Source organism: Salminus brasiliensis, chromosome 6 (genome assembly GCF_030463535.1).
Source record: "Salminus brasiliensis chromosome 6, fSalBra1.hap2, whole genome shotgun sequence".
Taxonomy (NCBI): domain Eukaryota; kingdom Metazoa; phylum Chordata; class Actinopteri; order Characiformes; family Bryconidae; genus Salminus; species Salminus brasiliensis.
In genome coordinates, this window is record NC_132883.1 from 8,615,817 (window position 1) to 8,630,427 (window position 14,611).

The 14,611-nt window shown below is 39.2% G+C and overlaps 1 protein-coding gene across 1 annotated transcript; it reads right to left on the reverse strand.

Annotated features, from left to right (window-relative positions):
- Positions 1-2,739: 2,739 nt before the first annotated feature.
- elovl7a (ELOVL fatty acid elongase 7a) lies at positions 2,740-11,669 on the reverse strand. The gene is made up of 8 exons (XM_072680835.1): positions 11,635-11,669; positions 8,226-8,308; positions 7,247-7,437; positions 6,238-6,318; positions 5,873-5,929; positions 5,641-5,746; positions 4,987-5,123; positions 2,740-4,225 (listed from the first exon to the last, which is right to left on the reverse strand). The coding sequence occupies exons 2-8, from the start codon at positions 8,287-8,289 to the stop codon at positions 3,998-4,000; spliced, it is 864 nt and encodes a 287-aa protein (XP_072536936.1). The 5' UTR covers positions 8,290-8,308; positions 11,635-11,669; the 3' UTR covers positions 2,740-3,997.
- Between the last annotated feature and the right edge of the window lie 2,942 nt (positions 11,670-14,611).

A 14,611-nucleotide genomic window follows, 5' to 3' on the forward strand; every position in this document is an offset into this window, starting at 1 on the left:
CATGTCGATGTGTAGCATTACTTCAAAATCAACTGTTCCACATCTGATCATTTTAGACCTCAATCTTACTAGTTTAGAACAAGCAATCAGGATAGATTTCATGGGAGGAGACTGAGGGAGGATGTTGGGCTTCAGGCATGTTCCTTCTCCCAAAAGTCACTTATTTCCCTAACTTAATTACAAGTGGGTGATAAAGTGTCAGTGATACACTATTAGCCCATTACCTGAACAACAATTGTGCTTAGTCAAGCACTGCATTTTCATGTCTGTGGACATCTAGTGTACATTGAGTGTAAAACCTCCCCAGAAGTGAAGATGCTGTTATTACTGCAAAAAATGTTTGATTTTAAGAAACATAGGGGAGGAGGTGTCTACAAAATGTTAGACGCTGTATGTAGACAGACTGTGGTGGCTCAACTGCATCAGTTGGCATTAGTTAGAACTGATAATGGTCAGATATCTTGTAATCAATAAATTATTCACTAATTTTATATATACTCTGGATATGTGGACTAGGTCTACCAGTCCCATCTGTGGATACTGCACTGACCAATCCTAAAGAGTCATAATCAAATCAAGGTGATTGAGCCATAAGGATCGTTCATTAGTGCAGTGGTGGACAAACAGGGTCAGAGGAAGAGCAGGACCAATAGATCATGATGCTCTGAGGAAACCTCACACTGAATATTCAATCCAGGGAACCCTGGGCTCTATGGGTGGAACCCTAACTCTCTCCAAGTGATCCAGTTATCCTATGTGATCTAAGATGTCAAAACAATTCTCTCTCTAGAGGACAATTTAGCAAATATAATAGCAGATTAAATGTTGTGAAATGCTATAACTGTAAAATTAGCATCACAGAGTCGAGGTTACAGCTGCTGTTGGATGTGCACGACATTTAACATGTGCACCAGAGCGTCAAATCTGTCCTCCAGCAGTCTGGCTTTCCCCCCCTCAAACATGATTCTTGGCCGAGACAGAGGGTCAGATTTAAGAGGATTATCACTTTGCAGGCACTGCAAATTAGCATGATTTGCAAAAGCCACCTCATACTGACAAGTGTGCGAAGAGCCCAGCCAAGGATGGTGCACTTGCGAGGCCAAGGCAAAGCAAAAGTGAGCATCTTCCTCTTTAATACAGATTTGTTGTGACCTGCTGGTTCACATGTTATGTACTGTGTGCCACGACCCAGTTTCAGCTGCTACACCACATTTGTTCATGGAGCACCAGGGAAAAATGCTCAGAGCAGAATGCTGTTACACTGGATCATGTAAAGAGGAAATCATGCCTTTTAACTATTCCACAGAGACCGAAAGAGTTCATGGTCACTCCATCTGTTAATACAGCTTTAATACTGTCCCAATAAAGGCGGTACAGAGGCCTTCCAACAACTCTGAGCTTCTCAGAATTGTACTGAGGAAAATTTGTACGAACTGGTGTAGGACTTATTGGAATGTTTCTCTGAAACTTGCCAATAAAACTATTCTTCATCACTTTATTATACCACAACCAGAATCTGAATCTGGTTATTTTTATATTGTGTGATGAAGTAAAAGTTAGTTTTACATGAATATTTCTTACTCTAAATGTAGATGCCAAGACACACTGTCTGTCTGAAGTTTGGCTTCATTGCTCCAGTGCAAAACCAAAGAAGCAATGACACACATTTACCACAAATAGTGCTGAAGTATTAAGGGATCTCCACTAGACTGGCTTAAGAGCTTTCTGAAACTGTAAGATACTGTTCTCTGTAAATTAAGGTGTCAAGGTGCAATGTTTTCCTTTTTTGCCAAACCATTAGAATGATATGGATGTATTCAAAGCAACCTTTTTTATGCTTTGGTTCACTGAAAAATTATATCAAGTTCTCCCCTTAACCCAGACAGTCAGTCAGCCAGTACAGGTCACATGTAGTTCATCAGCTTCTTCAGTTACAGCCTGGAGCTACCAAGTTTCCAAAACGTACAAGCAATGAATATCTATAATCTAAATGATATAGTATATTTGCATAGTTATCCCACTCTAAAACAAACATTATGGCTGCAATGAGCAAAAGAGGTGTAAAATGTCATGAAAAGGAAACCTCTACAATCGTTAAGGTGGATTGATTATGAGTTTCTGATGCAGCCAGTGGCACAGGGAACATTTCACTGAGAGGGAAGAACAAATTAAATAAATACCAACTAATTCTGGAGGCAAACATCTCTCTGTGGAAAAAAAAAACAACTTGACGATAAAGAGGATAGCTTCTACAACAGGATAATGATCATACACACCTCAAAATCCACAAGATTAGATCACAAGAGGCTCAAGCTAAAAAGGTTTTGCCATGCCCCCTCAGTCCTGATCAAAAACATCAAAAATCAGTGGACAGATCTCAATAGAACAGTGCTTAAGAAGCTCACAAAAGTAGAATTTCATTATAGAATCTTTTAACTTAGATTTTATAAATATGAGTTTAATATTTATTTTTAATAACTATACATGTATATAAAATAAACTCATATGTATCTTTTATGCTTTCTGATATCTGATATTTTGTTTTACTCACTTAACTATTCACAGTATTTTTAGTATGCACAACTTTTGAAAGCCACTGTGTACAATCATCAGCAGCCTTAGGTCACATGGGGGAGCTAAAGATTCATTCAAACACTGGTTTCCCTATTTACTAAGCAAACCAAATCACTTGTAGTGCGTACAGCATTTATTTTTCTATAAATACATATTTCACACATTTAAAAAAAGTAATTCAATACACTTCCTTTTTTCCACATATAAAAATTGATAGAGGCTCCTGCCTTGGACAAAAAGAACCAAGGACAATCATGACAGCACTAAAACAAAATGAACTGCAATCTTCTGCCTTCCCCGACATGAACGGCCATTTAAAAATAATGCTCCTGTCCCAAATCACCAATAGTGCGCTCACGTCTGGGCCAGCAGTAGTATACACAAAACTTGTCAGAATAAGGGTCTTGACCCAGTATAAGTATTTTCCTTCATTTCCAGATGAAACTGATGATCTGGTGAGACATTAACTGATCCAAGATCAGTACTTGCTTACTCTGAAAGCTTGGCCAAACAGCATATGGGCCCAGATAAGTGCACCGGCTCCTTCAAGGACATTCATACCATTTTCTACTTATCCCTTCTTCTAATTAAGTGTTACATCTTGACGATATAAGTAACTTAAGTAGTGCAAAAGTACTGGTATAGTATATTAAAGGCAGAACAGGCTCAATATGGTATATTACCATGTCTCCTAAAGCTAAGGGGAAGGCAGGAAAAGCAGGAGAGCAAATGGTTAAGGCACTATATGGCAGTGGAAATTCTTTATGTACTAACTCATTCAACTGCCTACAGACCTTTACTTTGATAAACAAGTCAAAAGCTTAAGCACCTAAACAAAGTATTAAAATCCTTTGCTACTAATAAAAAAAAAAATAATAACAAAAGATAGGGAGACATCAGTTAAAGCTGAAGCTTCAGGAAGCCACAGGTGTCGTGAAAAGGTCCAGCTGGTGCGAGATGCTGAGAAAAAGTTAAACTCCTCCCTGCATTCAAGTACAATAAATGAACACTGGGCCAATAGGCAACGTACAGTGGATGATGTTTGCTGATAGAAAAGTCAAGAGAGCAATATCACTACCGGGTCCAGTTCATGAGCTGAAGAAAAGAACCTGATGAGAAGAGTTTTCTTCAACTATCCTTTTAGGCTACGTTCAGACAAGCAGGCGAACCAGATTCTTCACTGCACATGTATGATACAGATCACAAATGTGACTTCAGGGCGCCTGCTGTGTCTAGACACACCCAAAACTGACAGTACCATGTAACAAATGATGTGGTTTGACTTGGCCCATATGAAACATCCCTCACATAAATATAAATGTGTTATAAAAAGTCAGTGCACAATGTGCCAATACACAGCAGAACCAGAGAGAACTTCATGCCAGAAGGATTGCCGTTTCAAAATGTTCCTGGGAAAGTCTAGTTAGTCCCGTTTGCTGTGGTGGACACCATTGTTGTTGTTGTTCCGCAACTTCACAACTTTAGGCAGCCTCTTGCCTTTGGTGTATGCATGATGCCAGAAGTTGAGGAAGAGAAAGAGAAAGACCACGCCATAGACAGCAATGATGTAGATGAAGAGGGGGTAAGGGTACGGGCAATCCTTCATGAAGAAATACTGGCCAATGTGGCAGGTGACTATCACAAACTGGAGCTGAAAAAACACAGGGAGTGAAATTAGACTTATGGGCAGTTTATACAAGTTGTTTCACTTTCAAAACATCAGCTTCTGTGCACTTATTAGAGATGTACCAGACTCAGACTTTTTTCAGTTTAATCGGATTTAGCCATTCAGTGCATTTGTTCAGTTTGTTTCCCACATGAATGATTGAAGACCATCTTAATTACAGAAAATGTCAGGCTGCCACAGGTATTTGTGGAAAATTGAGACAGACAGCACAAATGTGCTTAATTTAATTTAAAACATTAAATTTGCTTTTGCAACAGAATCAACCTACTTTTATTTTTCTTTAAACAAACTCAAAATTAACAAAATAAATTATCTTCTACAGGCTTATTAGGAGACTTTTATTAAATATAAATAAATGTGTGATTTAAACAAATAAATAATCAAACTAAACACTTCACTGAAATATTTAAGATGAAAAAGCAAATGCTTGTCTTCAGTCTCTTTCCTGTACAATAAATAGTTAATAGGTCTAAAACGAAAGATTTGTCTATTTAAATCACAAGGCAGAAGCATTCATACTTTCCCGGGTTATGATGGGCCCAGTAGAGATATACATTGAATTAGCCCTGTAAATAGACTTATTGCCTGCATTGAATCTGACCATCAGCTTCAGCTTCACTTAACCACCTGAACCACCTGTATATATATATATGTTACAATGTAATCCTTGTGCTTGTTTGTAAGCTTTACCAAAAAAAAAAAAAAAAAGTTTAGAGTGTACATACGAGCTGTATAGAGGTGAGGTGCTTCTTCCACCAAAGGTACTTCTGGTAGGCAGGACCCAGAGCAGACAGGCCATAGTATGTGTACATGATGACATGGACGATACAGTTCAGAAGAGCGTGGAAGGTTCCCAGACCACCTGAAATATACAAATATACAAATAAATAAATAAATAAAAACATTCAGCAGGATTAGATATAATTCCTTCTAACCAGACACCTGAGATTAGACGAGTGAAAGCTGTTATGAAATTAAAGATGCTTAATTTCTGGGTTATAGAAGATACAGAAAGAAGAAAAAAAACACAAGCATGTTTAAGAGGTAACATTATCCAAGGTGGCTAACCACTCAGTGGTTCCCATCCTGGTCCCAGAGGATACCTGCCCTGCTCTTGCACACTACCTCACAGGTACATACCTACACTACCACTCAGAAAAGGCTTTTTAATTAATTTATTGGTTGGATCAGTTGTGTTGAGAGCAGAGTAAATGCTAAAAAGTGCAGGACAGGGGATGGAAACCACTGCTGTACTATACCATTATTGTATATCTGCATATAGCGATGACTAGGAGGGCTAACTACCTTAGATAACGTTGCATTATGAACATGGATGCATTTTTATTCTCCCTGTATCAATGCAGTAGAAGACAGTGTACCTGGAGCAAACTTGACCCCAAACCACCAGGTAAATGGCATTATGGAGTGATGGTAGACATGCAGGAAGCTAATCTGGTTATTCTTTTTCCTCAGCACAAAGAACACCTGGCCGAGAGGGACACAACCGAACCATTAATAAACAGGACAAACGGTCTACAATAACATATCCAACTATTATGTGCCACTGTAGACATTTATTGTAGAAGAGGGATCATTTTGCAGATTGCTTACTGTGTCCAGCAATTCAATAAACTTGGAGAAGTAGTACAGCCAGCAGGTGCTTGCCATCTAGAGAAAAAGCATAAAATGAGGATGTTACAAATTTACAGTGACGTTCGTTTGTCCAGTAGATTTAAGCTGGTCATAACAGACAAAGACAATGTGGTGCTAAACCCTCAAGGACCCCCAAAAAAAAGTGACGTGCCACAATTCAACCCTGTGATGAATATCTAGCCTGCCAGATAACCATCAAACTACATACTAGGGCCAGGTTTCTGCTTAGTCTGATGAGCAGTATTGATAACAAAAAAGGGAAAAATACAGGCTTTCATTTCCCCCACAGCAGGTAGAGTAACATTCCCCTCCTCCGCACCTACCCTCATAGCCTGTGGAGAGCGGGAGTAATCCACCAGGTCACAGCCGAAGGAGTAGCCTGTGCCCCAGCCGGACATAACAAACTGCAAATGCAAACAGACAAAGAATCACCACAATTCTCAATTTAAAGAAAACTCAGAACGTCCAACTCAGGAGAACTCTGTAGTTCCAGCCATTTAACTGACTGCGGTTAGGTGTAATGAATGGGTGTGAAGGAATAAATACATTACTGACACCTTTCCTCAGTACAAGCCACGTACTTATTTAAATACAAGATGGATTTCAAATTCTGCTTCAAAATGTGAGCAAAACAAAAGCCATGTCGCTTCAAAACACCTTAACCCAGAACACATGAACATTTCCAATAAAGCAAAAACAGTTTCGACAATGACAGCAAGGTCTTAAGGTGTGTCCGCCAAACTTGATTAGCATGACTCAACAGGCAGCAAAATGGAATCCAGTGCAACATGTTTAATGATGTAAACAAAAGTACTCAAAGGAGTTGCTTTTACACCAGCTAGACAGAAAAGGTAAGAATTACATCTGCCTAATGCCAGACAATCCTTCAGCTGAGAATCTGAAAGTATCTCTGTGATTATAACCCTTCTACATCTCTTCACAGATATCCAGTTTCAGTTCCAGGCCTATAGCACTGTCTGATGTTTAATGGGTTTCCTAAAAGAAGACCCAATCAGATTTGAAAAGCTGAAATTGGAGGTAATCCATGCCCATTTTACTTAACCAGTATCAGGGTACACTACATGGACGAAAGTATTGGGACACACCTTTTCATCATTGGATTTAGGCGTTCATTCAGTCCCCTTTCCACAGTTGGATACAAACAAGCACCTAGCCATGCAGTCCACCATAACTAACATTAGTGAAAGAATGGGTGGTTCTAATAAGCAAACTGAACTCCAGCTTACAGGATGCAACCTCTAAATATAACCAGAGAACTGTGGGTCACACGTCATCCAGTGGAACCACACTGACTCGGTCCAGACCACTCACCTCATAGCACATGTAAAGAGATAGTGCCACCACACTGAAGTTGTAGACTATGAGGACCCGCTTCAGATCAAACGGCTTCCTGTTCTCCATGAGCTTGGGCCCCAGCGACATCACAAAGTACATATAGGAGGCGATTATAATGGTCTGAGGCAACGGAGAGGACATGAGCAGCCAGTCTTGTGTCCTGGGGTCTAAAGCAGCAGACGGTCATTAGATCTTTATGCAAGATTACTGAGCATATTACTCATGTGTGGTATATCATGTATAGTGATTAACACTATTAACACCATCAATACTGCAGTAATAGGGGACATTTCTTTGGACACAGCAAGAAGCAACAATTTAATCAAATCAAATATACACAGTTTTCCCCCTGACCTTAAACAGAGTCAACTAGACAAGACATATTTGCTTCTTTAGTTTTGCACTGAAGCTACAAGGCTAATGTGAAGAACAAGTAATGGAAGCCCAGAAAGGGTCACAAAAACATACATGCATAAGTTTAGACACTACTAACACAAGGCATTACACAAGGTGACCACTCTGCTATTCGCCCAAGTACTCTCGGAAGAGCTGGGTTTTCAGTCTGCGTTTGAAGACAGCGAGCGATTTTGAGGGATAGCGGGTCGAGCCAAGCCGTACTTGAAGCTCGAAGGGCTCTTGGTGCAGATTGCCATGGTATTAGCCGCCATGCTAATACTTGTAAAAGTGGACAAAGTACAAGCTTAAGTAGCAGAAAAACAGCAGTAGTCTTCACAGATTGACTGTATTTGGGGTAAGGGAAACTGGTAGCACTCAGATTTTTTGAAAAACCATTGCTTTATGCTTCATTTCAAACTGTGTAGGATTATAACCACTGTAATAGTCCTTTTTCCAAACACTGTCCCGTTGATAACATTTCCAATTATCAGGCAACAACAGTTATTATACTGTAATGTAATTATGCAGAACATGTCATTTCTTGCAAGTAGTAATTTACCTGCATCCTTCATCCACTTGTCATACAGCCGTACAGCAGTGGAGGTTAGTTCATCAAGTGCCATTTCTGCCTCAAACTAGAGCCTGGAATGAGAGAAATGGGTAATGATTTACTTAGGAAGTTATGCGCGCGCACACACACACACACACACACACACACACACACACACACACACAGCATCACCCAATACCAAACCACTAAACCACTCTACTACTTCACAGGAAGATACACACTGCTATGAATCTCACACCACACAATGCAAAAGCCATTCCCAGATAGATCTGTTACAAGATCAGACCAGATTCAGTATTTTTTGCCTCTGATATCCAATCTAGCATGTTCTGCATATATAAGGCAAAAAAAATGAGGAATCATGAATTATAACATTCAGTTTATCAAGAGAGCTTTGTCTTCTAGTTGGTGTCTAAAATGTTAATGTGCTTAAATAGGGCTGAAGTGAGGAGAGAGACTGCATGTGCAGTTGTGTTGGTATTGACATTTAGAGAAGACCAGGCTTTGAGGTACTAGATGTTGGGGAGACAACACTAAATTTATCGTGATTTCTAATCATGCAGAGTTGTGGAGTTGTGAATAGAAACATTGGATCTAAAAGGTTGAAGTTTAATAGCCAGAAGAAAATCTGAGACATGTTAAAGCAGCATTATATGAGAACTGACAGTTCCTGCTTATAGACTCCACCTACTGTCGGGAAGTGTAATTAGCACTTTGTCACACATTTCACACAAGTACGTGAACGCAGATGCTTTGAGCTACGCAGACTGAGCTTTGCACATAGTTGCATTTAAAACCTTCACAACATTTCATATTGTAATGCCAGCTCGAGCTGCATAGTGAGCGTTCCTGCAAGGGGCACTACATCAGCAGCCAAGTTATCTGGTACCACTTTTACAGTCAACTGTCATGGTGGACCAGTTTGATGAGTCTTCTCTCTCTTTCGCTCTCTCTGTCAGGGCACTGAGTGTTCAGCCGCCACAGTAACACGAGGACGCACCGTGAGTTTGTACAGCAGGACCATGTGTTTGCAGAGAGTTGGCATTTGCGTTTGCATTCTTGTGTTGAGTAGGTTTCTTGCCCTTAGGACACAGAGGAGCTGGAGCTACAGAACAATCACTGGAAGTGAAAGAAGCAAGTGGACTGGAATTTATACAAACATGACTCAGGTTACACAAAGTCACAGTTCTCACTGTGGATTCAGGATTCTGTCAGCCTCTATTTTTGTCAGTAGAGATGCCACTAACTAAGGTGATGTATTCAGCTTCTGCTGACCTTTTGTCATTTCTCTTGGCATTTGTTAGGCATCCATAATGTCTCCAAAGCACAGATGCTAATGTGCCTGCCTGTTTCTCCACACATTTTCAGGTATTCAGAAAAAAAGCCATAAACATGGAGGCCCTGTTATGATGGCTAGAACTGCACTGGGGAAGGGCAAAGTTGTCTGAAAACGACTATCATTTTCTTTTTTAGTTGCTCCGACAGCTAGCTAGCTATTTATATAAAAAGGCTAGCAGAGTACTGAGTCCTTAATTCTGCCACAACCTCCAGAGAGATTGGCTTTACTGTACTTGTCCTATGTTTGCGTAATGTGCAACCTAGAAGATGCCTACAAAGCTAATCCTGTCCTTGTATTTAAAAAACAAAAAGCATACTGAACTGGTGAACTGCTGCACAGGACACCACTTCTATTTATTTATATATATATATATATATATATATATATATATATATATATATATATTTATTTATATATATATATATATATATATATATATATATATATATATATATATATATAAATAAAAGTGAAGTGGTGTCCTGTGCAGCAGTTCACGCTTAGCATAAACTGACTACTGGTCATTGTGTCCCAACACTCAGCCCCTTGTTCATTTTGAAGCTTGCTGGGAAGAATGGAACGTGGTGGGATCTCTGGGTTTTGCTTATTTGTATACAATGCAACCTTTCACTAAGTCCACCGTACGACATCTCCACTGTTTGCTTGAATGTGAGATATTCATGTATTTGCTGGTTCTGCATTTTTCTGCATCCACTGAATGAAGACAAACGGGATCGGCTGTTGATGACTGAATGTGAAATTTGTTTTGACAGGAATGCACGCATCTACTATACACTATACATGGGATTAAAAGGAAATCATGAGGAATGCTGGGACGTGCTTAACATCTAGGATCATTTGATCATCCCGTCTACTGTTTGGAAACGCATGAGACGTACAATGATGAAAAAGCAATTCACATTGCTTCAGTACGAATGGGACAGTCACTTAGGCCCCATTCAGAATTCCCTACAGCCAAGAGTAAAGACATCCCTGAAAGTTACAGAGATGAACACAGACCTAGCTATAGCATCCCAAAGCCTGGCGTTCCCTAAATGACAATTCCCACACATCCATGCTTGATTTGAGAGCAAACATTCAGAACAGTTAGTTTGTTGGTTGTGTTTTTCTTTCTAGTTCTAGTTCTTTCTGACTAGTTTGAGCGATGTTTGCTTTTTACTTTCTAAAAGAAAGAAATATCAGATTAGTATTGGCTGATCCTCAATGTTTCAGTGTTGGTATTGGGGGAAATGGCATCCTGTTACAGCTACACCAAGACCATGTGACAATAAAAACGAGAAGAGTTAAATATTTTATTATATGGCCCCTGTCTGGGCTACTCGTTGAAAGCATCGTTGGAACTCACCTGCCTGGTTATAATAATAAGCCTAATGCGCCAGTGCAAGCAAACATGCTGAGACACGCCGGTTAAACTCCCGTGAGCCAGCACAGGCTAAGCAATGAAGGACTTCCCTCCACACAGGTGTATTTAAGAGTTACCCAGCTTGCAGATAATAGGCTACATTCCAGTATGCGCACTTGTCATCTAGTCCGCCTCGCCTATAGTCAAGTGGAATTCTCTGAGATGCATATTGGGACGCAGCCATAGTTTCCCCCAATCCTGCACCTGTAGTTCTCTTTCTGCGCACGTTAGCGCCCTTTCTTGATCTAAATGGGTGAATGCGTTTAATTAGGCGTTTCAGAGAAGACAAAATAGGAGTATAACACGCTGGTAAAACTGCTATAAAAAGTCTAGCACCACCATAGAAACTCCACACGTACAGTACACAATGCAGGTCAAATGATCGGCCATTCCCTCTAAATAAGACAACAAGTGCACCTCAAGGAAACCATACACTAAAAGGCCAAATTTGCAGTTCTCGGGTCAACACTGACCTCATGTATAACTCTAGCTCTACTGAAACAGCACGATTCACCTTTTAACACCGAGGCACAGCTAAGCGACCCAGATTTCCATTCTTTGAAAAGCAAAACCCACACAGTCACTGCTATTCAAACAAGGTGTAGCCTCTCTCTCTATCTTTCTCTCTCTCCTACCTGCTCGACTCGCCTCCCTCTCCGAAGTTCCCTCACTGTAGTGCTCAGGCGCGGCCGCCTCACTTCATCAATTAAACCACGACTGGGCGTGGTCTAGAGTGGGCGGAGTCTACAGCGAGAGTCTCTGATTGTGATTGGTTCAGCGTCGTGTCGTAGTGGCGTAGCTTTGTCTCATTTGTGATTCAGCATAGGATGATGAACTGCAGGGGCTGGATCACAAAGGTGACTTAGAAAGACCTTCTTTTTGGGTGTGATTTTCTTCTAAACTTTCTGCTTAAGAAAAAAAGTTCCTGTTTACAGAAGAAGTTTCACTGCTTAGTTTGATCCTGGTTTCCTTTTTTACCATTTTGCTGAATATTGGCAAATTACAAATGACTTCTTCAGAACTTCTAAGAGTGTTTGGAGAATTGCATTAAGAGCATGTTTCTCTTAAGATCCTTTATATGTGTCCTTAGGAAAAACTCACAAATTCACAAAAGTGTATTAAGAAATAAAATCTTTTTAGATGTTTTTTTTTCTAAACGTTTTGCTTAAAAATGCTTAATAAATGTAACATTTTCTTAACCTTATCACCTTACACTTGTCTTTAACTGTAAGAGTTCAGAAGGTACACCTCTAAAATTATCAGTTTAAATAATATAATTACTAGAATTAATGTCTATTTTAACAGGATTAAAATTGGAGTACTTTTGTTGTCTACATGAGAGAAAATTCACTTCTAGTTCTTGTTTACTTAAATTTTTTAAGTGCTTAGTTTGATTCTAGTTTCCCTCCATTTAGCTCCTCATAGCATGTATTTCTATGTAGTTTCGTGATTAATAATAAATTAATCTATCCATTAATTTTTTAATCATAGGTCATTAAAAATGTTATTTATTATAGTTTATGATTATAAGCTGTAAAAACAATGAGTATCTTGAGAAAATCATTTTTAAAATGTAAGCTTGTTTTTGAGAATTGCACCTCTTACTTTTCTGACACTGAAACTTCAGACCCAAAATAAGTACATTTCTTAAATAGATTTTAATGACAAAGGTAAAACTGCAGTGTTACATCATTAGAAACATAAGAAGACTGTTAAACATGTATAAACGATCTGACAGAAAAGTAGATGTAAAGTAGATAGAAAGGGACTCCGCAACACAAGGAAACAAGGTATTTAAATTATACGTTGGCTGGAGTGAAAAATGTGTTCTCTAAAATAAACATACAGTCATTTTTAATGTGGAGTGGCAGCGGTTGTGCATTTTTTGCGCACAATAATGTTGACAGCATTACTTATGTGTGTTAATGTGTATGAATAGCTTGGCTAATTTACACGGAACAGATTCCTACTAGGCTAAATGTATAATATTTAAAAATTATAATAATGTTTAAATGGTTCTTCTCTATGATGGAACACCTGCTGTATAAACCACCTTGTAACAATGTCTTTCGCTAAGAGAGTTGGTGGACCAGGATTCTGCTGCAACTGCTGCATTTGGAGTCTTCATCACATATCTATTTATTGGCAAAAACAATTTCAGGATTTACGTACAGGTAAGATATACCAATATCATTCACTGGCATCTTAAAACATGCAGTTCATATGTGGGTCAAAATATGTTTCATGTAAATGAAGGAGGAGCCTGAATTTACAGTTTCTGACTGCACCTTGCACTGACATTCATTGCAGGTATAGTATTGTCACCAAGGACAGACGTGTCCATTGCTCAGGGCACCAGCCTTAATCCAACACAAGTATCTTTTCCTGGAGAGTAGATTTCCAGAAGCTGGACAGGGCTCTTTTGGTTGTAAAGGTATGTAAATCAGTACTGTGCAAAAATATAAAGCTATTAATCAGGGCTGTGTTTTTGTTTAAAAAAACATTCAAATTTATGACATTCATTCAAATGAGCTCTGCTGCTGATGGACCTGAACAAATCCATACAGAGGCCGGAGTAAAAACAACCCATTCTGACTACAGTGAACAAGCCTGTGTGTATTTATGATAATGCTATGTAGTGTTCAAGCAAAACACAGAGAAAATACAGAGGAATTGTTTTAGAAAGATGGTGACAGTACAGTGCATAATACTGTGTATATATATATATATATATATATAAACACACACACACACACACATATTATATGGACAAATGTATTAGGACACCTGTTCATTCATTATGTCTTATGAAATCAAGCGTTTATCATGCTTTTGTTGGAATAACTGTCTCTACTATCCAGGGAATGCTTTCAACTACATGTTGGAGCACTGCTGTGAGGATTTGATTGCTTTCAGCATCAAGAGTGTTAGTAAACGTATTGGATGGAGCACCAACCATCATTCCAGAGAACTCAGTTCCACTGCTCCACAGCTTAATACTGGGAGGCCCACATCAGGCATTAGGCATGGTGCCAATAGGTCCATGTTTGTCTGCTCCAGAGAGCCCTATTCTATTGGCAGTAGTTCTCTAGTGAGACTTGACCTGACTTGAGCTATGCCAAAAATTGTGAACTTAAAATAACTGAATGCATTGATTAGAATAGGTGTCCACATAGCTTTGGACATATAGGACTACCTTGTCCTTTCAATGGGGAATCTTCATTCTGTGTAGTGTAGAACTAGGCACAGCTGTTCAATATTGTTTAGGTCAGGAGACTGTGAGGACCATGAGAAAAACTTCAGCTTGAGCCTTTTGAGAAAGTCCATTGTAGATTTTGGGATGTGTTTATGATCATTATCTTGCTGTAGAAGTCATCCTCTATTCATCCTCTCCCTTTTTTACAGAATGCTTTCATCCAGAATTTGCTGGCATTTCATCAGATTAATTCCTCACACTATTAATGAAATCAGCACCGTGCCACTGGCTGCAACATAACTCAACTCAAAGCATGATCAACCCACCCCATGCTTAACAGTTGGAAAGGTGTTGCCTATGCAGGCAAAATGTTTATTTTAACCTAATTAGCACCCAGGACTAAACAAAACCATTAG

What these genes read in the sequence shown, in the direction of transcription:
- elovl7a (XM_072680835.1), bottom strand. Translation starts at nt 8,289, where the DNA reads ATGGCACTTGATGAACTAACCTCCACTGCTGTACGGCTGTATGACAAG. An exon ending in GCTCTCCACAGGCTATGAGG is followed by an intron (nt 5,930 to 6,237) that starts GTAGGTGCGGAG and finishes CTTTTTCTCTAG; the next exon opens with ATGGCAAGCACCTGCTGGCT. An exon ending in ACCTCACCTCTATACAGCTC is followed by an intron (nt 4,226 to 4,986) that starts GTATGTACACTC and finishes GTGTTTTTTCAG; the next exon opens with CTCCAGTTTGTGATAGTCAC.